Here is a 26,088-nt window from a genome sequence, read left to right on the forward strand (position 1 = left end):
CCTGGGTTGTCCTGATTGTGTTTCCACAATATTCAAATCATTTCTTCCTAGCTGCTTGTAATATTCTCTCCTTAATCTGGGGATTCTGGAACCTGGCTATAATATTCCTAGGAGTTTTCTTTTGGGGATCTTTTCCAGGAGGTGATCGGTGGATTCTTTCAACCTCTATTTTGCCCTCTGATTCTAAAACATCAGGGCAGTTTTCTTTGAGAACTTCCTAGAGGATGATTTCTAGGTTCTTACTTTGATCATGGCTTTCAGGTAGTCCAATAATTTTTAAATTATCTCTCCTGGATCTATTTTCCAGGTCAGTGGTTTTTCCCATGTGATATTTCACATTGCCTTCTATTCTTTCATTTGTTTGGATCTGTTTAACAGCATCTTGATTTCTCATAAAGTCATTAGCTTCCATTTGCTCCAATCTAATTCTGAAGCAATGATTCTCCTCATTGAGCTTTTGAGATTCTTTTTCCATCTGGCAAATTTGACTTTTTAAGGCATTCTTCTCCTCATTGCCTTTTTGAGCCTCCTTTGCCATTTGAGTCAGTCTGTTTTTTAAAGTGTTATTTTCCTCAGTCAGGCTGTTGACTCTCATTTCATAATTTTCTTGCATTTTTCTCATTTCTCTTCCCAATTTTTCCTCCATTTCTCTTCTCTGCTTCTTAAGGTTCTCTATGGCCTGTAACCAGCTTGTATTTTCCTTTGAAGCTTTTGGTGCAGGAGTTCTGACTTCACTGTCTTCCTCCTGTTCCATGCTTTGTTCCTTTTTGTCCCCAAAACAGGAATGTAATGTTGGAATCTTCTGTCTGCTTTGTTTCCTTTGCCTGGTCATGTCTCCCCTCAGTCACCCCTGGGCTTTTTGCCACAGTAGGACTCCTCTGCCACCAGACAGGGGAGCTTTCATCCCAAACGCTGGGGTTTTCTCAGTTGCTGGAGGTATTAGATGGGTACCCTCTCTGAGGTCTCCACACACTCTGGCAAGCTGGACATACACCCAAGGACCTTCACCCTAGACTGCAATCCAGATCCAAGCAGGTTAAAGCAAAAGCGATTACCCCTCAGACTGGTGCTTGGTCCCCCTACACTCTGCAGGCCAGGAGGGTGTCTCAGCAGTTTCTCACCCTGGGGGCAAAAGCCACTCACTCCCACTTACTGGTCCCAAAGTCCAGACTGCACTGACCTCTCACTTTGTCCTTCACATCTGTGTGTTGATAAATCTGGAAACAGCCACAGCTGCTGCTGATCTGGAGTCCCGCTGGCTGGCTGCTGGTCAGGCCTGCCCTGGGGCTAAAGCCTCATCGTGGGGCTGGGCTCAGCTCCCAGAGCACTGCACTGGCTGATTCCTGCTGGCCTGCCAGGCTGTCCTCAGCAGGAGTTTAGCTTCTCTGTGTCATTTTGTGGGTTCTGAAGCTCCAAAGTTTGTTTAGAGTCCCCTTTTTACATGGATTGGGGAAGGTGGAAGCAGGAGCAGTGGGGAGGTCCTGCTTCTACTCTGCCATCTTGGCTCTGACCCCTCTCTGTGCTTGAAATATTTTTCCACTGATTTGGGAGCTCTAGATTTGGTTGGGACCTTTCATTCTGAGGTTCCTTTTGGGACACGATCAGTGGATTCTTTCTATTTTTGCCCTCTTGTTCTAATAGACCTAGGTTGGTATGATTTTTTTTTAACATTTGATTTTAAAACTTTGAATTGCAGATTCTTTCCCTTCTTCCCTTGTCACCCACCCTTACTGGGAAGATAAGCAATTCAATATAGGTTGTACATGGGTAGTTATGCAAAACATTTCCATAGTGGATATACTGTGAAAGACTGACTATATTTCCCTCCATCCTATCCCCCACCACTTGTTCTATTTTCTGCTTTGACCCTGTCCCTTTTCAAAAGTGTGTAATTCTAACTACCCTCCCCCCCCAACCTTCCTTCCCTTCTATCATCCCTCCTCTTATTCCCTCCCCCCTACTTTCCTGTAGGGTAAGATACCCAATTTAGTGTGTATGTTATTCTCTCCTCAAGCCAAATTCAATGAGAGTAAGGTTGGCCCATTCCCTTTTGCCTTCCTGTTCTTCCCCTCCATTGTAACACTTTTCCCTTGCCTCTTCCATATGAGATAATTTACCCCATTCTGTCTCTACCTATCTCTTCTCATTATATTCCTCTCTCACCTCTTAATTTAATTTTTTAAATATCATCCCTTCCTTTCAATTGATCCTGTGCCCTCTGTCTATGTATATCTGTACACATATATACACACACACATATGTATTCATATGCCCATATACCCTCCTATATAGACATATATGTGTATGTCTATATATGCATGAACATATATATATATATATATATACATTCATTTATATTCCCTTCAACTATCCTCATCCTGAGAAAAGTTTCATAAGTTATAATTATCGTTTTTCCATGTAGGAATGTAAATAGTTCAGCTTTGATAAGTTCCTTATGATTTCTTTTCCCTGTTTACCTTCTTATGCTTCTCTTGCTTCTTGTATTTGAATGTCAAATTTTCTATTCAACTCTGTTTTTTTTCATCAAGAATGCTTGAAAGTCCTCTATTTCATTTTTTTTTCATTTTTCTAATTCATATTTTCCCCTTAAACATGATACTCAGTTTTGCTGGGTAGGTGATTCTTGGTTTTAATCCTAACTCCTTTGACTTCCTGACTTCCAGAATATCATATTCCAAGCCCTTTGATCCCTTAATGTAGAAGCTGCAAGATTTTGTGTTATCCTGGTTGTGTTTCCACAATATTCAAATTGTTTCTTCTTGGCTGGCTTGTAATATTTTCTCCTTGATCTAGGAACTCCAGAACCTGGCTATAATATTCCTAGGAGTTTTCTTTTGGGGATCTTTTTCAAGAGGTGATCAGTGGATTCTTTCAATTTCTATTTTGCCCTCTTGTTCTAAAAAATCAGGGCAATTTTCCTTGAGAACTTCTTGAAGGATGATTTCTAGGTTCTTTTTTTGATCAAGGCTTTCAGGTAGTCCAATAATTTTTAAATTATCTCTCCTGGATCTATTTTCCAGGTCAGTGATTTTCCCAATGAGATATTTCACATTGCCTTCTATTTTTTCATTTGTTTGGATCTGTTTAATAGCATCTTGATTTCTCATAAAGTCATTAGCTTCTATTTGCTCCAATCTAATTCTGAAGCAATCATTCTCCTCCTTGAGCTTTTGTGATTCTTTTTCCATCTGGCAAATTCAGCTTTTTAAGGCATTCTTCTCCTCATTGGCTTTTTGGGCCTCTTTTACCATTTGTGTTAGTCTATTTTTTAAGGTGTTATTTTCTTAGTCAGGTTATTGACTCTCATTTTATAATTTTCTTGCATCGTTCTTATTTCTCTTCCCAATTTTTCCTCCACTTCTCTTACTTGATTTTCAAAATCCTTATTGAGCTCCTCTATGGCCTGTAACCAATTCATATTTTTCTTAGAAGCTTTTGGTGAAGAAGTTCTAACTCCATTGTCTTCCTGCCATTCATACTTTGATCCTTTTTGCCCCCAAAAAAGAAATCTAAGGTTTGACTGCTGTGCTTGCTTTACTTCCTTTGCTTGCTCATGTTGCCACTCAATTACTTGACTTTTGAGCTTTTTCCCACAGTAGAACTCTGCTTCCAGAGAGGAGAGCTTTGTCCAAATCAGTGGGGTTTTTGCAGCTATCAGAGCTATTAGTTGGCTTCCCTCTCTGAAGCTCCTACAAGCTCTGGCACCTGGTCCCACACCCCATGACCTCCACCCAAGACAGTGATTCAGATCCAAGCAGGTTAAAGCAAGAGCGATTAAAGTCACTTGGTCCCCCTATGATCTGAAGGCCAGGAGCTCTGAAGCAGCCATGTGGTGGCGGCTGCAGGGCCACCGCGCCTCCACCACTTCTTGCTCCAGGTGGCAGGGGCCAGACCTGCTCCTCCATCCTCCCCCCCTCCCCCAGTTCCAACAGAGTTCCACACTGACCCTTTACTTTGTCTTTGGCATTTATGGGTTGATAATTCTGAAAACTGCCACAGCTTCTGGTGATCCACTCACTCAAAGTCTGCTCCAGCCACTGCTGGTCGGGGCCACTCTGGGGATAAAACCACAGGCTCACTCAGGGCTGGGCTGGGCTCCTAGAGTACTGTGATGGACCTTCCTGTCCATCTGCCAGGCTGACTTTAGTGGGAGATTTGTTTCTCTCTTTCACTTTGTGGGTTCTGTAGCTCTAAAGTTTGTTTAGAGTCATATTTTATAGGTATTTGAGGTGGTTATGGGGGGAGCTCACAGAGTTTTTCTGCTTCTATGCTGCCATCTTGGCTCCACCCCAAGGGTTTCCTGGTATGATTTCTTGAAGTAAGATTGTGTAGGTTTTCTAAAAATCATAGTTTTTATGGCATCCAATGATTCTTTTTTTTAAAAAAATTCCTGATATGCTGTATTAAATGATATATAAATCAAGTTATAGTAGGTTTGAGAGGGGAAGAAATCTTTTTTTTATTCCAACTTTTAACTATAAACAAATGAGGAATTTTGCTTAATATCTCTGTCTTCTGTTCTTTGCCTTTTGGAGAAAACATTGCATTGTAAGGCTGCCACCTTTTGGGATATGGACAAAGGATCAAGATCTTCCTTAATGTACCCTCTGTCCACACGAGTCTAAGTTGAAGGAAAGCCAACTTCCCAGAAATTTTCAGTTTTGCGAGGAGAAATATGGCAGAAATGGCAGCCTGCACAAGAGGCTAGTTTCTTTTTTCCCTCTGGAATATCTGCACAATGCATTTTGAGGTCTTTACATGGGTCTGAGCAATTTTCTCCTCTCTTCTTTGTATCCATACCACCTTAATAGGAGGGAAAATTGCTTGCGATATGGTCTTTTTGGGGTCATCTTTAAAGTAAGTCTCCACAAATGCTTTTTGTTTTACTTTAGCAGGTATATCTTCATGACTGTTTAGTTTCTTTTCAGCATCTGAAAATTCTTCATCTTCACTTGGAGATTTCCTTCTGGCTCCACACAGTAAAGAACTATCTGCCAGAGAAGATTCATATTCTTCAAGTTATCATTCATTTTTATTTCTTACTTTGGACTTTTTTCTCCCTTTTGCTCCTGCTTCTTGATTTTTAAAAGCACAGTTTCACTAGTCAACACACAGTCCATGTCTATAGACTCACCTCCTAATCTTGATTGACTACCATCCTTTATATCTATTACAGTAATATCCATTTTATATTGAGAAAGATTTGCTACTGGATCTATACTCTGGTGAATATTTTCTAAGGATGATTTATCTTGATTATCTTGTAGAGCTTGTGCTTCAGTTACTCAGCAAGGATTTAACAGAAGAACTGAGACAAGTTCACAATCTCCATGTCCCATCCTTTCACTTTTATTGGCTCATAACCACCAGTAACCTTGTTTGTTTCCTTGGCTTTTTTCTTGACATCGAAAAGATGAAAATCAATCAGATAAATCCAGGGGCTTATCCATTACAGAGTCTCCATTGATGGAAGGATGAATATCCCCTTGGGAAGGAAAAGCATAAAAAAGGTCTTGGGGGCAATGTGCACTTTCTTCTTTGATCTTCTTCCTTTTGCCTCCTCTGCCTCCCACTGGTTTCAATGGCGCAAATAGATCAATTTTTTCTTTCTAGTAGCTTCATCTTTTGATTTACTTACTGATTCATTTACATTCTTTCTTACAAGCATTTGCTTAATGGAAGAAAAATGATCAATAACAGTGCTTACTTAAGCACCAAGATTAAGGCACATAACAAGGTTGGCATCTTCAGATTTTGATCTAGGTTTCTGTGGTCTAGCATTAGAAGTATTGCTGAGGGAATTTATTTTGAGATGGGACTTTTTTTCCAGCCTCTAAAAAATGAGACAAGCTTATATTCAAGACTAAGCCATTTTTCACATTAGAAGTAGCTCCCCAAACAGGAGAAGATGCCAGAGTAGCCCAGTCAACTTCCAGTGGAGTCCTTGGAGAGGAATCTGAAAATCTCAAACCATCTTCATTAATTTTTGTGGATTCCTGAAAGGGTAATTTCTTTGGCTCTGCTTCTTATTGATGGTCCAATTCTTCACTGAGAGGATTCAAAACACTTTGAGAGTTAGATTCTTCGCAAACAGCATGTCCAAATGTTTTGGCAACAAATGTAGGGATGTTAGAAGAGATTTCTTAATAGGATAACCGTTGGTATCTTGAATATTAGTCATAGGTGATAATGTTTGATCACAAGCATCTGCTACAAGAATTTCACTTTCATAATGGTTTTGTGGCAACTGAGTTGAAGACTTTAGACCTCTTGCTAATTTGTTTGTACACAGAAAGTGGTCTAAATAAGTATGTGTTTGTGATCTATATGGGACATATAGGTTCTCGTTCTTTGTAGTTGGTTAAGTTTAAGAAAGAACAAAGTCAATGTAGGTGAATCAGAGATAACTTCCTCCTCAGGTTCTGCTGCTTTTAGGCTATTCTCAATTTTCTGATGCAGTTGCTCTGAAAGTTTTTTGTTTTCTTCTTGCAAGGTATTCTTATCATTCATGAGTTCAGTGATAAAGTTTAAGATTTCTTGCCTCGTATTTTCAAACTCCTGTTGTTTATTACCTGATATGTTCTTCAGTCACTGAACAATGGTCACATAACCCTGCTCTTAACAGACCTTCCAAAATTTTAATGGTGTCATGAAGGGCCTTCTATTGCTCTCTCAGTTTTTGATTTTTTGTAAAAAAAAAAAATCTTCCAATCTTTGTGCATCTAAAATCTGTTCCGTTTTCAGCTTGGTTACTTTGACCTCTAAGGCTTGTACTTCTTTGTCATGACACTCCTTCAGTTTTGCCCAGAGATCTTTGAAATCACTGACTGTTTCAGCAGAACTGGAACTACCACAACTGCTCATCTTACTTTCTCTAGTCTCAGTCTTCTACTTAGCTGATGTTCTATCCTTACCTTGCTGTCACATTACACAGTTATGAAGTTGTCTCTGTGAAGACAGTTGGGACACCCCAGTGTGATCTTGTTGGGGGGAGGAGGGGTGGCCTCACACCACCCGACTGGAAATGGGGGTAACTCCAGGCAAGAGAGAGCAAAAGACCTGGGGAAACATGGTGCAGCTGGACTCCATGTAAAGATCTCTGGGTGCCTGAAGGACAAGGAGCCCTCAGATAAAGTAGGAGAGCCCCTCCGGGGGCTGGAGTGAAGCATTTACTCTCTCTACACCCCCACTCTCCCGTCCCCTGCCCAGGGTCAGCCCACACTTTTGAGGAGAGGGGAATGGAAGGCATCCAATGATTCTTAAATTATCTCTGCTTGATTTTTTTTTTCCAGGCTAGTTGGTTTTTATATATCTTACATTTTCTTCTATTTTTCCAGTTTTGGTTTTGTTCTAATATTTCTTGCTGTCTTATGGAGTCACTGATTTCTTTTTGATCTTTTCTAGTTTTCAGGGAGTCCATTTCTTGATAAGGTTTACCAGTTTCTCTTTCCAATTGTTTACTTTTCCAATTTTTCTTCCAGAGCTTTTATTTCATTAAAAAAAAAAACTTGCTTCATTTCTTCAAAGTATTTATACAGAGCTTGTGGAAAATTCATTTTTCCCCCCTCTTCAATCTGGGAGCTTTGGAATTTAGCTATAATATTCCTGGAGTTTTTCAATTTGGGATCTCTTTTGGGGAGTGTTTGGTGGATTCTTTCCAATTCTATTTTACCCTCTGGATCTAAGGTATTAAGGCATTTTTCTTTGATAACTTCTTGAACAATGATTTCTAGGCTCATTCTTTGATCTGGGCTTTCAGGTAATCTAATAATTTTAAAATTATCTCTCCTTGATCTATTTTCCAGGTCAGTTGTTTTTCCAATGAGACAGTTCACATTTTCTTTTATTTTTCCATTCTTTTGATTTAGTTTTATTGTTGGTTTTTTTTTGGAGGGGAGAAGGTAGGGCAATTTGGGTTAAGTGACTTGCCCAAGGTCACATAGCTAGTGTTAAGTGTCTGAGGCTGGATTTGAACTCAGGTCCTCCTGACTCCAGGACTGGCGCTCTACTCACTGTGCCACCTAGCTGCCCCAGTTTTATTGTTTCTTGATGTCTCATGGAGTCATTAGTTTCCATTTGCCCAATTTTAATTTTTAAGGAATTATTTTCTTCTGTGAGCTTTTGTATCTCTTTTTCCATTTGGTCAAAATTCTGCTTTTTCAGGAGTTCTTCTATTCAGTGAATTTTTGTATATCTTTTTCTCTTTAGTCAATTCTGCTTTGTAAGGAGCTCTTCTTTTAAGGATTTTTGTGCCTCTTTTACCATTTGGCCCATTCTGTTTTTTTAAGTGTTATTTTCTTCACTAGGTGTGTGTGGTTCCTTTACTAAAGTGTTGATGGAGTTTTTTTTTCAGGATTTTCTTACATCACTCTCATTTCTTTCCCCAATTTTTCTTCTATCTCTCTTATGTGGTTTTTAAAATACTTTTTGATGTCTTCTAGGAATTCTTTTTGGGTCTCATGCCAATTCACATTTTTCTTTGAAACAATGGATACAGCAGTTCTGACTTTGTTGTCTTCTGAGTTTGTGTTTCAATCTTCCCTATCACCACAGTAACTTTCTATGGTCAGGTTCTTTTTTTGTTGTTGTTTGGTAATTTTTTAGACTATTTCTTGACTTTTAATTTGATGTTAAATTTGTGCTCCACTCCTAGGATAAAGGGGACACTGTCCCAAGCTTTAGGGTTGGGGTTTTTTTTTTTGCAGCTGTTTTCAGAGCTAGGTCTGAGGATCTATAAGTTTTCAGTTTTTCCATGGTGTTATAATCTAAGAAGAGGTGTGTTTAGTATTCTCCTGGATTGTATTCAGATATGTGAGCAACCACAAGCATTCTTTTCTTTTATTTCTTTTTTTTTTTAGCAATTGGGTTTAAGTAACTTGCTCAAGTTTACACGGCCAGTTATTTCTGGATGTGGTGCTAAGTATCTGAGCCCGGATTCGATCCCAGGTCATCCCGACTCTGGGGCCACTCGCTATGCTGGCCGCCCCACAAGCACTCTCTTCTACCCTGGACCTGTGACCAGTATCTCCACTCCCCTTCAGCCATAAGCCTCTGGTGTGCTAGTGCTTCTCTCCATCTTGGACTGAGACCTAAGGCTATGACCCACATCTGTATTATGCAAGAGAGCCCTGTACTCATGCTGGTAAAGGGACCCCTGTAATCATCTTCTGACCAGTTGTCTGATTCCCTTCCCATTTGTGGTCTGAAAATTCTGGAAGCCAGGCTTCCATGGCTGATTCAGTTGTCCCCAAAGCTTGCTACTGGTTTGTTGAGGTGAAGCTTGTACTGGGGCAGCCTGTGCGGGACTATGCTCCACTCTCATCCTGGCATGACAAACCCTTTTCTGCCAACACTTCTTGTCTTGAACTGAAAAACTGCTTCACCTTATCCCCTCATGAGTTCTGCCTCTCCATAACATTTTTGAGGCATCATTTTTATTCTGAGTTGTCTGGAGGGGAATTTAGAAGAGCTCAGGTGAGTCTCTGCCTTTTTCCTGTCATCTTGTTCCTTCCCCTAAATATCCTGACATTTGAAGAAAATAATTAAAGAAGATAAATATACAAATAAACAAATTTTAATGTGTTTGAAACAGACTTATTCTGGAAAATGATGCCTTCAAGAACCTATATTCCAGGGGCAGCTAGGTGGCGCAGTGAATAGAGTACCAGCTCTGGAATCAGGAGGACCCAAGTTCTCAGACACTTAATACAAAAATTAGTCGCGTGATCTTGGGCAAGTCACTTAACCTCAACTGTTCTACCTTCCTTCCCCCCTCAAAAAAAACAAGAAAAAAAAAAGAATCTATATTCCAAAAAAAGAAAAACTCAACCTGAATTTAAAGTGTCTAAGGATCATTTAATACTTTTACTAAAAGAGATGGTTCTAGGTCATGTGACCTGTAATAGAAAACCTCAGAAATAAAATTAAAGAACTGTTGGTCAATGGTATTATCACAGAGTCCAGTGATAGTGGCACCAAAAAATAAATAAATAAATAAAACACAAATGTATATAAACAACCAAACTTTTACCAAAGGAATTAACTTGAACTGGTACCCCAAAACAAGAATTAAAGATGTCCTGGATTGTCTGTTAGTCAGCCTTTGATTTTCAGTATTGTATTTATGCAGTAAATATTGTCTGATTCCTATAGCAGAGGAGAGAGCTTTAATCTGCCAGCCTGAGTACATATTCCAAGGTATCTCAGGGGGACCTGCCACTTTTTTTTTTAAAAGCAGTTGGGGTTAAGTAACTTGCTCAAGGTTACATGGCCAATTATTTTGTGTGGGTGCCAAGTATCTGAGGCTGGAAGCGATCCCGGGTCTCCCAATGCTAGAGCCGGCTTTCAACTTATAGATTCTCCTTTTTGGATGAGTGGGTATAAGGGAGCAGAACATCCTTCCCACTATGCCAAATGGAAGGGGACAGATGTGTTCTGCCCCAATTATGCCAAATGTGGGGTGGTACACCCTCAGAGAATACTGAGATACCAAAGAAAAAGGGGCTCATACCAGCTTGATTATTAATAGGTTAATTAAGTTAATTGCGCTGTTTAGAAGAATTTATTCACAAAAGGCCAGTTGTTCTGGAAGGCTGCAGGACAAAGTAACACCATGGATTCCCACACCAACCAGAAGAAGCCCTATTTTTCTTTTTTTGAGGGGGGAAAGGCAAGGCAATTGGGTTTAAATGACTTGCCCAAGGTCACACCACTAGTAAGTGTGTCAGGTGTTTGAGACCGAACTTGAACTCAGGTTCTCCTTACTCCAGGGCTGGTGCTCTATTCACTGCACCACCTAGAAGTCCCCAAATATTTCTCATTCTTTTTTTTTTTTTGGAGGAAGTCCTATTTTTCAAGTAAGAAATCACTGGAAACTTTGGAGTGAGATTTTCATCGGAGTGAGATAGAAAGTCAGATTATGGAGTTTAGAATTGAATAAGAGAAGAGGAAATGGAGTCTAGCTGAGAAGGGGATTAGAAACAGAAGAAGTTAGCTAGCCCGGATGGTAGGAACAATGAGGGTTTGATGTTTTGTTTTTTAAGAAGACAAAGGTATGTTTGTAGGTGTAATGGGAATGTAAATTTTAAAGATCTTCCCTGCCCCTAGGCTAAAGTGCACCTGGAGCCGGGGGTGGGAGGCTTGTTTTTCAGTAGATACTTTTTGATTGGCTAGTGGGTCCAGAAGGTTGTTACATTCTCTGAGCCAGGAGAAGGCTATATAATCCCTGATGTGAGGCTTTGCTTTGGGGCTCACTTTGAGAAGTGTTCTGTGATTTGATAAGGATTCTGGGAAGCCATTGTCCTGAGCCCCCCGGCTTTGAAAAACCCAGATGTTGATTTGGTATGGATGTAATGGTCGGACAGTTTGGAAACCTGTCTACTTGATCTGTTTCTCTGTCTTGATAATTCTGTCTGTATACTCTGAAGTTTGGGGTGCTGACCTTTTTCCCCTGAACTAGGTAAACGATACATATTTGACTGATTAAAGTAAGCTTGTTAACCCATTTTGAGTTGCTTTCCTTTAACAAAGCAGATCTAAGAACCTGTGTTGGCAGCCACCCTGGGGATGCTGGGGTGCTTGCTGCTACAGTAGGTAATAGGGAAGGAGAGACTGGATAGTATAGAGCTGGGGATGACAGATGGGGTAATCTTCTGAAGATGTACTAGGATTAAGGATGCATGTTGAGGAGTTTGCCTTGGGGTGGGGGTGGAGCCAGGTAGTGGTACTGTAAAGGAAAAGATAGTGGAGGAAAATGTGTGAGTGGGAGATAGACTATGAAGGAAGATGTGGAGAGAAAATGAAGAGGGAAAAAGCTCTTGTTGAATGGCTTCAATTTTTTCAGTGCGGTATAAGGTAAGGTTCTCAACTGAGATGATGGTGGGCATCTTATTCCAAGGAGCAGAAAACAAGCAGAGCTGAAGATGGAAAGTAAAGCATGAGAGGATGGACACTTAGAATTTGCTTCCCAGCCTGGGTGTAAGGAAGATCTCTTTCTAGCCTTCTCCCTCTTCTGATTTCTGAACCCCAGTCACATTGATAGTATTCACTGCATACAAGCACTAAAGTGATATGATTTTATTGGTTCTAGAAACTCATGACTCCTCCAAATGGCTATTTCTAGCACTGCATCCCCAGCATCTAGAAAAGTTCCTTTTGTATATTAGGCACTTAATAAATGTTTATTAAATTGAATTTTCCCTACTGGTACCTGAAATTCTACCATTTGAAATTTGTTCCTTTCAGTTCCCTCCTCCACAAATTTTCCTTTAAAATGCAAAAACTGCCACTATCTATTCTCCACTGTCATCTCCCATCCCCATTGCTCATTGCTTTCTTTGGAAGCAGACAGTAGCGGAGACCAGTTTCCCACACAAGTGCTATTAGGGGCAGTATATGAAGAAACAAATTAATCCCATCTTAGTGGTTATGTATGTTTCCTTTTCAATGGTGTTTCAGGGTTAGAAAGGCCAGGCAGTTTAGCTCTTCCAGCCTTATTCTTGGTTTCTAGTTCCTTATTCCTAGGTCTCACATTGAGTTGGCTGGAAATACATAGCTGTCCCTTTGTAATCTAGACTTTGTGTTATGTCTTCAGCATTCCTGATAGAGAGTTAAGAGAGAGGAACTTATTACAGCAATTCCCTTCCTAACAGAAAAAGAAATCTGATCGATCTCTCAATAGTTGCTCTTCCAAGGCTTCAGTGAATGTCAGTGTCAAAGAAATGGGTAAGATTAACTCTTTCTCCCCTTCAACAACCACTAGGGCAAATATGGAGGACATCAGTAAGGAGCTACACTGCCAACTATGTCATGACTGGTTTTGTAAGCCTGTGATGCTGAGCTGTAGTCATAACTTTTGTAAAGTTTGCATTGAGAAGTCATGGAAGCAAAACCAGAAAACTGTATGCCCTGAGTGCCTCATACCATGCCAAAACAAGAGCTTTATTCCCAATATGGTGCTAGAGAGATTGGTGTTGAGAATCAAGGATCTGCCTCTGACCCAAGGTCCACCTCTCTGCCAAGAGCATGGTGAGAACTTGAAGCTATTCAGTAAGCAGGAAGGGAAGTTGGCTTGCTTCCAGTGTAAGGACATTCGACATTCACAGGAGTTTATGCAGATAACTGAAGCTGTTCATGTCTTCACGGTAGGTATGCCCCATGCCATGAACTATCCCGAGGGAAAACTGAAGTATGCTGTATATAGGGCCCTGATATGTTTGGTTCCCCTCCTCCCCAAACCTTGACCTTAATAGGAATAACATAAACAAATACTAAACTGCTTTCGTAAGCAAAATGCTCAAAAAATACAAATCATCATAAAAGTTCCCCTTCTTGGATCTACTTGTGTCAACGAAGTAGCTCTGATATATTCCCTCTATCTATGAGCAAGTATTTCTTTGTTACTATGTGCTTCATTCCTGCTACTCTGCTCAGAATTTGAGGAGTAACACCTATTGTGAGGATGTGAGTAGGCATGCAATGAGAAGCTATCACACCAAAAAACTCCCCTCTTTTGCTCCTTTTTTCATTTATTCCCAATTTCATGAAAAGCCTATGGTTAGTAATTTTCTTACACAATACATTGGGCATTGAGGTGATATTCTCCTGTAGCCCCCTTTCTTCTCAAACTTCTTGGAGGATAATCCCATCTGATGCTCCCAGGAAAAGATTACCACCAACCAAGCTCAAGTACAAGCAAACCTAAAGGAAATACAGAGGTTAAAATGCATGCAAGAGGAGGCAATCTGCTCTCATAAGGTAAGGCCTTGTATGATGGGTCAGGGGACAAGATCTGGAACTGCTAGAATCCATGGGAGAGTGTTAAAGTTAGTGGGAAAGTTGGGGTACTCTATACCTTCCTTCCACTTAGATCATCTCAAGGGCTAGGCTACAGGATTGGGAAAGTGGCATGGAATGAATGCTAGGGAGTGCGTACAGGAGCCTCTTGGACTGAGGTTAGAGTAAGGTCCCTGACAACTTTTCAACAGCATGGAATAGTGAGACCTTTCTCTTGATATATGCTTATTGCTATGATTATTTGGATATGTGGATATATTGGAAATATTTTCCATCTACTCTCTCTCCCCTTACTTAAAAGATGTCAACTATAAGAGACGCAGAAGGAAATTCCCTAAAAATTCTTACATTTCAGTGAAAAATTCCTTCCTTCCCTCTGGGGAAATTACCAAGCTGTGGATCATTTGAGGCCTCTGTGGTCTGAATTCAACAACATTTTACGTAGGACTTACTCTGAGCAGACAGATACCATGTGTTGTAAAGAGAAGGAAGATGAATAAGAGATGGTATCTTTAAGGAGATTACAATCTAGTAACAGATACTTTACAATTTACAAAGCACTTTTCTAATAACAATCTTAAAGATAGTATACGTATTATTATCCCATTCTACATTATTTGTGTTGTTGTTCAGTTGTTTCAGTCGTGTCCAATCTTTGTGATCCCATTTGGGGTTTTCTTAGCAAAGATACTGGAGTAGTTTGCCATTTCCTTCTCCAGTTCATTTTACAGATGAGGAAACTGAGGCAAACCTGGTTAAATGGCTTGTCCAGGGTCACACTGCTAGCACAGTGTCTGAGGCCAGATTTGAACTCAGGAAGATGAGTCTTCCTGACAGCAGGCCAGGCACTCTATCCACTGTACCACTTAGCTGCCCATTCTATATTATACTATACTGCTAATACAAATGTCCAAATCACTAGACTAGAAAGTAGAATGTGATGAGAGCTTTAGGAGAGGTACAAAGTGCGGGACTTGCTGACTTTTCCCTCTTCTCTTTATATCACCTGTGCTAGACACTCAAGCCTTGCTTCCATGACCTCTCATTCTTAGCTGGGGTTCCTAGACAATTATAGATGCTACTACTAACACTAGTTAGCAGGAAGTTAGCAGTATGTGCTCACTGTTCACCTCACAATAACATACAGCTTAGGGGAATATGCAAGGGAAACTGTTTCTTCAATGAACATTTTAGGACACAGTCATATTTAGTGCTTGGCATCTGAAAGAAGGGATACGGTAACAGGTAGAAAAGAGAAACAGTATGTGGCAACAACCATCTCTAGAGAGTAATTAGAGACTTTTTTTGTACCATCCCCCAGTTCAGCTATTGTAGTCGCCTTTGTAAGCTATTCCTGTGACTTCTGATCTTCACTCTCTTCTGCAATTGGAAGAGAAACAGTACCCCTCAGTTCCTGATTTACAAATAAGGATAGTTATTTTAGGGTTGCTGAGTTGGGAATAGCAGAACTTTCTGAAGCTTCCTCATGACCCCAAACTGGCAATGATGTGACCAGGCAGGAGCCTGGAGGCAACCTGTAGTAGAAAGCACGTTGGTTCTGGTGTCAAGAAGACCTGGGCTCTATTCATGACTTTGACAACAACTGTGTGACCTTAGACAAGTCACTTAACATCCCTGAGGCTCAGTTTCCTAACCTATAAAATGAGGAGGTTGGACTAGATGGCTGGCCTCTGGGGTAATCTATAATCTTCCAAATAGAGGCCTATGTCTTTCAGTCACACAATCTTTTAGTCAGATAGACCACTGGAGCTGGAAGGAACCTCAGAAGTTGTTTAGTCCAATATTCTCACTTTGCAGATGAGGAAAGTGAGGTCCAAAATTTCCCACGGTTATATAGCCACAGCAGTAGCAATAGTTATCCACTCCTGTGATGGCTGAATTCTTGCCCCTTTTGGTATAGAATTATTCTATATGGCACTGCTATCTTTTTAGGGACAGTTTTGCAGTTTCTGAATGTCCAGAGAAAACTTTGGTACATCAGGTCATAGAATGATATACTCTATTAGGGGCAGGAAGGAATTTTTCTATCAAGGTACCTATGTACACAGATAGGTACTGAAACTCAGCAAGTCAGTCATATATACATCTCTTTGTTCTGTGTTCCCTGAGTTGTCTGAGTGTCGAGTGTAGGGGACCCTATCCCCAGACACTAGTCTCAGTAATTACCATGTCTGTGATGGAGGTTTCCAGGAAAACAAGATATATCTTCAGCAAAACATCTCCCTGGAGTTTCTAAAACTGCACCAGTTCCTGCACCACCGAGAGAAGCAATTTTTGAATGAGCTTCAGGAGATTGGGAAAAAACTGGATGAGGACATGGAAAGGAGTCTGAACGAACTACAGGAGCAATGTGTCCTAGCCAAGGAAATGTTGGTGGACATTCAAGCCCAAATGGAACAGCATAACCCTTTCGACTTTCTTGGAGTAAGACTCATTAGCTAAGCAGCAAAAAGGGAGAGACTTAGGGAGATACAGCAAGCCTGACTCGGGTGGCTGGGGTTCGTATATTTGTGAGTGTTTATGTCTGTACTGTTCCTCTTAGAATGAGAGCTCCTAAATGGTGTTTTTTTGATGTCATGTACTATGGTAGTATAGTAAATACATCCAATAGCCTAATTCTTCCTTTACATAAGGGAGACTCACCAGTTTGAATATGTGGGCAGGGATAACCAGTGTAATTGTATGTAGGGGACAGAGTTAGGCCTTACCAGAGCAATGATAGAGGGCTTCTATAGGAGTGTTATTCCAGTACACTTTAGTTGTGTAGCCTCAAAAGCATTTGTGATTTGAGGCATGTTCAGACCTAACAGAGGTAGAGCACATTGTTATGGTAATCTTGGCACCACCATCATCATCATCAACAACATTTCTATAACACTATGTGCCAGACACTGTGCTAAGTGCTTTATAATCATTATCTCATGTAATCCGCACAGGAGGAAGGTGCTATTAATACTCCCATATTACCAATAAAAAAACTTGGTAAAATTAGCCAATACATCATTCCTTTATTTATTTAATCGACAAGTTTTATTTCAATGGCAAATTCTAGGCCAGTCAGGTATCACCATAGTTACAGGTGAGGTCTAATAAAAGTCTTTGCACTTTTTTTACAGGGGAAGATATCATATGATGAAGAGTAGACTTTATAGGTAAAAAGTCATAGAATCATAGACACCCCAAAAAAGATCATGTCTACTCCAAATCACTAAAATAACCCAGCAGTAGCTATGTAATTTTCTAGAAGAAGAGCAGGTCACTGCTTTCTCCTTTGTACCCAAGTTAGTACTCTGCTAATATCTTCCTAGTTGTGAAGACAGGAAACCCAAACTCATTAATGATCATTTTTAAATGTATTTAATAACAATTTTTATTGCTAGTTTTCTTTAAGGGAGCTTTATATCCTAATGAGGATGCACCAAATTGGATTTCACAGTTCCTACTCACTATCCATTGCTCGAAGTAGAATAATGGAAAATAACTAAAATGCCCTTCAAACTTTTTAACCAGTCAATACTAGTCATATTTCTATCTACAGGAGTAACTATCCTGTGACTAGTATCCTTGTAATGGTTCTCACTCATCAACCAATCAATCAGTCCTGCCAGGCACAATACAAGGTACAGTGAGACAAGTACAATGAATGAAAAAATTCCTGCTGTCAAATAGCTTATATTTTAATCCAAAGACAGCAAATACCTATAATGTGTATATACAGAATAGATAGGAAGAGGAAAAATACAAATAAACACAAATAGTTAAATACAAAGTAGTTAGAGAGACAGAAGAAACTAATAGCTGGGGGATCAGGAAAGGTTTCATATAAAAAGGGGATTCTGTGTTATGGAAATGAAAATGGAATACACATCAGATACAGGGAAGGTCAGTTTGGATTGTAGAGGAAGAAATCTACAAAAGGGCTGAAAAGACAGGTTGGTATCAGATCATGAAAGGTTTTGAATGCTACAAAATTTGTATTTCATACTAGAGGCAATAGGGAGCACTTGATTGACTAAAAGAGTAACATGGTCAGATCCATGCTTAAGGAAAATCATTTTTGGGAGCAGTATAGAGAAGTGCAGAGATACTTGAGGAAAAGGAGAATGGACAGAAATCTGAGAGGTGACAAGGGCCTCAACCAAGGTAGTGGCTATGTGAGCAGAGAGAAGAGTCTGAATGTGAGAGCTATTGAGATAGAAATATCAAGATCTGGCAGCCTTGGATATGTGAGGTGAGGGAGAGTGAAGAGCCAAGGACAATACTAAGGCTACACATTTGAATAACTAGAAGAATGATGGTGCCTTTGATAGAAAAAATAAAGAAGTATGGAAGAGCAGTAGGGTTGGGGGGGGGGACGATGAGTTCTGTTTTAGACAAGTTGACTTTGAGATGTCACCAGGACATACTGTTTGGCACATCCAATAGGTTTTTGGTGAAATGGTAAAGTGAGTGGACTTGGGGGCTGGATAAATAGATCTCTAAGTTACTGGCAAAGTGATGATAAACCCATGGAAGCTGATGAGGTCACCAGGAGAGACAAAGATAGATAAAGGGGACCAAGACAGTGCCTTGAGAAATACCCATAATTGGGGGACTGGATATCAGTGATGAGATAGCAAAGAAGGCTGAGGAGTGAGTCAAACAGATGGGAAAACCAGGAGAGAGAAGTGTCGTAAAATCCCAGAGGAGAGACTCTCCAGGAGAAAAGAGTGGTCAATTAGCATCAAATGTGGCAGATAGCTCAAGAAACATGAGACTGGCTGCTGGTGATAGAGGGTGTCTAAGTTCAGTGTTCAGTTTGAATGATTTTCTTGAATACACTGCTAACTGAGGGAACCTTCAAAGGGAAACTAATTAGTTGTTGCCTCATTTACTCTGTGCAGCTGGGGAATCTCATGAAACAGGTTAAACTTCGTAACTAGATTGGAAAATGATAGATGTTTCTGGAACAGGAAAAGTTTATGAAGGATAAGAAGCATAAGTGGAAATGGGGTGGCTATTTTTATTTCTTTAGACAGAGGCCTACATGACCAAATTCTGGTGGTGGCCGACATTACCAACAGAACTGCAGTTGATGTCTCTCTTTTCCTTTCCTAGGATATTACAGCCTTCTTAAGTAGGTAAGTATTACTTTTTAGTGTTCTCATTGTCCTTACTTGGGCCTTTGATGATTATCTAAGTCAAGAGGTGGTTTGTGTTCCCTTGCAGCTTGGAAAAAGGAATTGAAGTATTAACCCCCAGAGACTTCATTTTCAGGGAACTGAGCCTGGGCAAGTTCAAGGGCCCCATCCAGTACATGATGTGGAAAGAAATGGAATCCATCCTCTGCCCAGGTACCAGGGGAAAGTTACAATTTTTTTCCTGGGGTTATTAAACCCTTATCTACCTGGGGTATTCTGCATGCTCCTACAATTTAGCAAACCATTATCCAATAGATAGGCACCTGCTGTTTTCAGTTCCTTGTTACTATAAAAAATGCTGCTAATAAACATATGTATTGCACAGTGAGTAAAGAGCCGGCCCTGGAGTCAGGAGGACCCGAGTTCGGTTCCGGCCTCAGACACTTAACACCCACACCAAAAAACTAGCCATGTAATCTTGGGCAAGTTACTTAACCCCAATTGCCCTCCAAAAGGCAAAAAAAAACCCAAACCAAAAACATATGTATCATGCATGTATATTTGGAACTTTTCTTGTCTTTGGCCTTCTTAGGGTAGATGCCTAGTAGTGGTATTGCTGGATCAAATGGTATGTGCAATTTAGTGACTTTTTTGTGTTCCAGAATGGCTGGATCAATTTGCAACTCATTTAAGTGTATTTGTCTTCTCATAACCCCTCCAACACTTACCACCTTTTCTTTTACAAGGCTTACTGGTTTAAGGCTAGCCCTCTGAGGTGATTTAATTCATATTTCTCTATTATTAATCTGAAGTATTCTTTCATAATGTTGTTGAGAACTGCAAATCTTCCTTTCAAAGCTGCCTGTTCATATCCTCGGATAACTTAACTATTGAGAAATGGCTCTTATTCACATATATTTGTGTAGTTGCTGCCTTAAATCTGATCCCCATCTCCAGGCTCATGATTCCTAAATCAGCAGGAACCAGAGCCTTTGGATCAGAGACTCTAGGGTGGGCTCCTAGTTGGGGGCCTTTATTCCCCACCCTTGTCAGAAGAGAGGTCTTCACTTGCCTGGCCTCTGTGCTTTTTATGCCCTGGTCTCTATATGTACCAGCCTAGTTTATGTTCAGTCTGAACGCACTAGCAGTTCACCCTATGCAACATAGTCAATAGTGCTTTCTTTACACTTCTGGGCAGATTTCTCTAGAATCCACTGAGTTAACTGTGGGAACATAATGCCAGTCCCAGAAAGAGAGAAGACTCCCCATACAAACTCGGTAGGGCTCTGACAACAAGAAGTCAGGCAGTATCCCACCAATCTGATCCTGCTGACCGTGAATGTTACAGGCTTAGCTCCAAAGCCAATGCCCTTTTTGTTTAGGTTTGATGATAGCACAAAATGAGATAATCACAAGGCACTGAACATTTAACAAAAGAGTAATTTTGTTTTGCCCTAACACAGTAAGAATATGAGACAAAGTAGCACTTAGCTTCTCTGGATGTGGCTGTCCCCTTATCTCCATCTGGAAACATGTCTGGTCCGTCATTAGAATATAATGTCTTGTGTGGTCTTGAGAGGCAATGACTACATGAGTTTGGGACCTTTTATGCCCCCAGACTAGTAAGCTCCATCAGGAAGCTGCTTTCGTACCACAAATTGAAATGGTCCATTTTTCTTCCCTTGGCTATATATAGTGTCTCTGCAGTCACAGCTGTGCATAGTACCTCTAGTTATTTTTTTAATTTAGGGGCTGAGCTACGTGCACATTTGGAGGGCAGGTCTGGGTCGGTCCTTTTGTTGCTTTCTGAAGGATACTGAATAGTGTGTTGATCCAGGATCTCAGATCTGCGAGCTTTTACTGCTCCCAAATTGATCTTACCCAGGGTGTGACGTATAAAAAATTCAAGAGATATAGTTTCTGGGAAATTAATCATTTTATTAATTGTGCTAGAATAATTAATAAAAAGGTCAGTGGCACTCTCAAAAGCCAAAGCCCATGGAATTCACTCAATACTTATATGCCTTAGGAAAAGTGGGTGTTCCTGAGAGTGGCAATCAACTCTGATTGGTTAATAAGTAATGAGAGAATGGATATCATAATGAGAGGTATATTTATAATGAGGTGAATATTATAATAAACGTTATTCTAATGAGGGTCTCAGGAACATGTCTCTGACCACTCAGTCTTGGTCAAAGAGACTTATCTATACCCTTATCATGTAGGGTAATCCAAATTAGCACTTCTTAAATTGTGGGTCCCACAGGGGTAGTGTACTTTACCCAAACCTCTCTAAGTAAAACATAATGGGCTGGAATCCATCAATTCACCTCAACTAAAATTTCTTTACCTTCTGGTCAGATTTGGGTTTTCCAGGTGGGATAGTTTTGCTTAAGAGTTCATCTTTTTATGAGCCCTGCACTTCAAAAGCTTTCTGAATAATCTACAGGGACTGTTTTCTAAATGAGGAAAGGAAGGGGAAAAACCTTAGTCCTAATTCAATAACTAGCTATTAATATGGGAGAGAAATAATAACTCCTCTCAAGGGCAAAGTCTAATTACTGCCTTCCTCCTTTCCCTTCCCCATTCCCTTTATGCTTTGCCTGCTGGAACAGCATATTCCAAGCCCTTTGCTCCTTTACTCTAAATCTTGTGTGATCTAACTGTGGTACCATGGTACTTGAATTATTTCTTTCTGTTTTCAGTATTTTCTGCTTGACCTGAAAGCTCTAGAATTTGGCTGCAATATTCCTGGGATCCTTTATTTTGGGATTTATTTCAGGACATAATAGATTCTTTCGATTTCTATTTTTCCTTCTTGTTCTAAGATATCTGAGCAGTTTTCCTTTATGATTTCTTGAAATATGATGTTTAGACTTTCAAAAAATCTTTTTCCTATATTTTGCATGTCTATTTTTCATTCTTTTTATTTTGTTTTATTGGTTCTTGATGTTTCATGAAATCTTTTTTTTTCTCTTTTAAAAATGTTCTTTAGCTCTTCTAGGAATTTTTGTTGGGCTTGTGTCTAATCTGCAGGGTTTTTTGTCTTCTAGCAGTTTTTAATGGTCAGGTTCTCTTTGTTTTGTTATCTGTTTGCTCATTTTCCCAGTCCATTTCTTGACTTTGAACTTTCTGATAAAATTGGGCCTTGCTCACTTCTGTGAGCAGGGGGAAGAGTGGCAGGGAGGAAAATCTGGCCAGAGCCTCTGTCTTTTATGAGCTTCTGCTGCTTTTACAACTCTGTAGATGTCTTTAAGTTTTCAGTGCTTCCAAAGTGGTGTGAATCAGGGAAAGGTCTGGTCATTCTGCCTCCTGGTCTGTGCTCTGGTCCTTATACAGGTAGGACCCCTACTACCTTGAGACTACAGCCATTCCTCTCTGCCCTGGAACTGTGAAATGAGTGACAGAGCACTTAAATGGCATCCAATTCTGCACTCAGTACTAGTACAGGGATCCTCTGGGATCTCTTTTTGATCAACTGTTCAGTCCCATTACCATTCCCAGGAGATTTTCTGCTCCTACTGTCACCACTCTACAGCCCAAATCAGGTTTGCTGTGCTATTATACTCCCAGCCAGCCCCCAATCCAGTGCTTGCAAATTTCTTCCATATTACTAAGCTGCCCTGGACTGGAAAAATGACTCACTGTGACTGTTTGTTAGTTTTCCTGCTCATTTGGTTTGACTGAATGAATTGTTTGCATTAAAAAAAAAGTTGTTGTAGAAGGGTATATTGGGAGAGCTCAACCAAGTGCTGCCTTCACTCTGTCATCTTGGTTTTGCCTCTCTATCAGTGACTCTGAAAAAGGCATAGATGGTATGCTTATCAAATTTGTGGATGACACAAAGCTAGAAGGGAGAGTTAACATAACACATGAGAGAGTCAGAATCTAAAAGGAGGTTGACAAATTAAAGCATTGGGATGGATCTAATAAGATTAAACTCAACAGGAATAAATGTAAAGTCGTGTACCTAGGTATAAAAAAAATCAATTTCACAAGTATAAACTGGGGTAGGTATACATGTAGACAGTAATTCTGAAAAAAACTCATGGGGTTTTGGTAGATTGCAAACTCAGTATGAATTAGCAGTGTGATATGGTAGCCAAAAAGGTTTAATGTGATTTGGGGCTGCATTAAGAGAAGCATACTTTTCAGGAATTGGGAAATGATAGTCCCATTGCACCCTATTTTTGTTAGACATTATCTATGATATTATGCTCAGTTCTAGGTGTCACACCTTAAGGATATTGATTAGCTGAAGTATACCCAGGAACAGGTCAATCAGGAAGGATGGTTAAGGGCCTTGAGTTTATTTCATATGAGAATGGGTTGAAAAAACTAGGGATGAAAAGAAAAGATGAGGCAGGAAATTGTTGGTGAGAGGGGGATCACATCTGTTTTCAAGTATTTGAAAGTTCAGAGTCTCATATTGAGGACAGATTATAATTTGGTTTTATATCAGGAGAAACTTCCTAACAATCAGTGGTGTCCAAAATGAAAAAAAGCTGCCACTAAAGGCAGTGGGTTCGTTGTCTTTATGCAGAGGCTAGACAACCACCTGCTGGGTGTGTTATAGTGAAGATTCTTTTTATGTATGGATTGGACAAACTGTCCACTGAAGTCCTTTCCAATTTTCCATATGTAAAAATAAAAGAGAGGATTTATGTGAAACTATGGATCTCTATGCATCTTAAAAAAAAACCCTATGTAACAAGTTAGATGTTAGTTCCAAAGCTGTCCTGCTTATCTGTCTCCTTCTGTAATAACTTCAGTTTTCTTCTGTCCATTTAAAGAAATTTATTTGATGTTTCTGTACTTTCTTTTTGTTGTTGTTGTTGGTTTTGGGGGGTTTTATTTTTTGCTTTTCGGAGGGCAATTGGGGTTAAGTGACTTATAAAAAAGTCACACGTCTAGTAAGTGTGTCAAGTGTCTGAGGCTGGATTTGAATTCAAGTCCTCCTGACTCCAGGGTTGGTGCTCTATTCACTGTACCACCTAGATGCCCCTGGACTTTCTTTAATATTCATATCATTACCACCAATATTCCCCTCTACTCCCCCAAATTACTCTTTTTTTTGTAACAAATAAGCATAGTCAGGCAAGACAAGTTCATGCCTCAGTCATATTCATCACCAATCCAAGAGATCAGATGCATGCTTCACCACTGGTCTTCTGGAAAAATGGTTGATCATAGCATTGATCAGAGTTCTTTAGTTTTTCCAAGTTGTTTTTCATTTTTCAGGATTTATTTATTTATTTTTAGTTTCCAACATTCATTTCCACAAGATTTTGAGTTCCAAATTTTCTCCCCATCTCTCTGCTACCCCCAACCCAAGATGGTAAGCATACTGATTACCCCTTCCCCCAGTCTGCCCTTTTTATGTCTACCCTTCCCCCTTACTTTCTTGTAGGGCAAAATAGATTTCTATACCTCATTGCCTGTATATCTTATTTCCTGGTTGCATGTAACAACAATTTTTTAACATTTGTTTTAAAACTTTGAGTTCCAGATCCTCTCCCTTTTTCCCTCCTCACCCACCCCCACTGAGAAGACAAGCAATTCAATATAGGTTATACATGTGTAGTTATGAAAAACATTTTCACAGTAGTGAAAGACTAATTATATTCCTCTCTGTCTTTTCCCACCCTCCATTTATTCTATTTTCTCCTTTGACCCTGTCCCTTTTCAAAAGTGTTTCCTTCTGACTGCCCCCTCCCCCAGTCTGCCCTCTCTTATGTCACCCTCCCCACCCATCCTTTTCCCCACTACTTTCCTGTAGGATAAGATATCCAATAGAGTGTGTATGTTATTCCTTCCTTAAGCCAAATCCAATGAGTAAGGTTGACTCATTCCCTTTCACATCCCTGCTCTCTTCTCCATTGTAACAACTTTCTCTTGTCTCTTTTATGTTAGATAATTTACCCTATTCTATCTCTCCCTTTCTCCTCCCAATATATTCCTCTCTCATCTCTTAATTTTATTTTTTAGATACCATCCCTTCATATTCAACTCACCCTGTGCCCTCTATATACACACATACTCACACATATACACCTATACATACACATGTTATATATATATATATATACACACATATATGTATGTATATGTACATATACATATATATTCCCTTCAACTATCCTAATACTGAGAAAAGTCTCATGAGTTGCAAATATCTTTCCATGCAGGAGTGTAAATGGTTCAACTTTAATAAGTTCCTTATGATTTCTCTTTCCTGTTTACCTTTTCTTGCTTCTCTTGCTTCTTATATTTGAAAGTCAGATTTTTCTGTTCAGCTCTGGTCTTTTCATCAAAAATGCTTGAAAGTTCTCTATTTCATTGAATGACCACATTTCCCCCTGAAGTATTATACTCAGTTTTGCTGGGTAGGTAATTCTTGGTTTTAATCCTAGCTCCTTTGACCTCTGGAATATCATGTTCCAAGCCCTTCAATCCCTTAATATAGAAGCTGCTAGATTTTGGGTAATCCTGATTGTGTTTCCACAATACTCAATTTTTTTCTTCCTGACTACTTGTAATATTTTCTCCTTGACCTGTGAACTCTGGAATATGGCTATAATATTCCTAGGAGTTTTCTTTTGAGGATTTTTTTCAAGAGACAATCATTGTATTCTTTCAATTTCTATTTTGCCCTCTGGTTCTAGAATATCAGGGCATTTTCCTTGAGAATTTCTTGAAGGATGATTTCTAGGTTCTTTTTTTGATCATGGCTTTCAGGTAGTCCAATAAGTTTAAAATTATCTCTGCTGGATCTATTTTCCAAGTCAGTTGTTTTTCTGATGAGATATTTCACATTGACTTCTGTTTTTTTCATTCTTTTGGATCTGTTTTATACTATCTTGATTTCTCATAAAGCCATTAGCTTCCATTTGCTCCATTCTAATTTTGAAGGAATTATTTTCTTCAGTACGCTTTTGAACTTCCTTTTCCATCTGGCCAATTCTGCTTTTTAAGGCATTCTTCTCCTCATTGGTTTTTAGGCCTCTTTTGCCATTTGAGTTAGTCTATTTTTTTTTGGTCTATTCTTTTTTTTATTTTATATTTTTTGGTCTTTATTAATTTGTTTACTTTTAGTTTACAAGATTCATTACCACAATTCCTTGAGTTTCAA

General features: G+C 39.6%; 1 protein-coding gene and 2 pseudogenes across 1 annotated transcript in view; 1 reads left to right on the forward strand and 2 right to left on the reverse strand.

The window, feature by feature from the left end:
- Nucleotides 1-4,440: 4,440 nt before the first annotated feature.
- Nucleotides 4,441-5,457, reverse strand: LOC138175261 (DNA endonuclease RBBP8 pseudogene; annotated as a pseudogene).
- Nucleotides 5,458-5,801: 344 nt separating this feature from the next.
- On the reverse strand, nucleotides 5,802-6,885 carry LOC138175262 (DNA endonuclease RBBP8 pseudogene; annotated as a pseudogene).
- Nucleotides 6,886-12,788: 5,903 nt separating this feature from the next.
- TRIM69 (tripartite motif containing 69) overlaps nucleotides 12,789-26,088 on the forward strand; it is a 35,711-nt gene continuing 22,411 nt past the window's right edge. Inside the window, exons 1-5 of the mRNA XM_069105671.1 lie at nucleotides 12,789-13,163; nucleotides 13,681-13,776; nucleotides 16,027-16,260; nucleotides 18,934-18,956; nucleotides 19,045-19,169. Of these exons, the coding sequence (XP_068961772.1) occupies nucleotides 12,789-13,163; nucleotides 13,681-13,776; nucleotides 16,027-16,260; nucleotides 18,934-18,956; nucleotides 19,045-19,169 (853 nt within the window). The remainder of the gene's footprint in view (nucleotides 13,164-13,680; nucleotides 13,777-16,026; nucleotides 16,261-18,933; nucleotides 18,957-19,044; nucleotides 19,170-26,088) is intronic.

Source organism: Petaurus breviceps, unplaced genomic scaffold (assembly GCF_028583685.1).
Source record: "Petaurus breviceps papuanus isolate PSGF00001 unplaced genomic scaffold, PetGlider_PUasm1.0 77, whole genome shotgun sequence".
In the NCBI taxonomy this organism is placed as follows: Eukaryota; Metazoa; Chordata; class Mammalia; order Diprotodontia; family Petauridae; genus Petaurus; species Petaurus breviceps.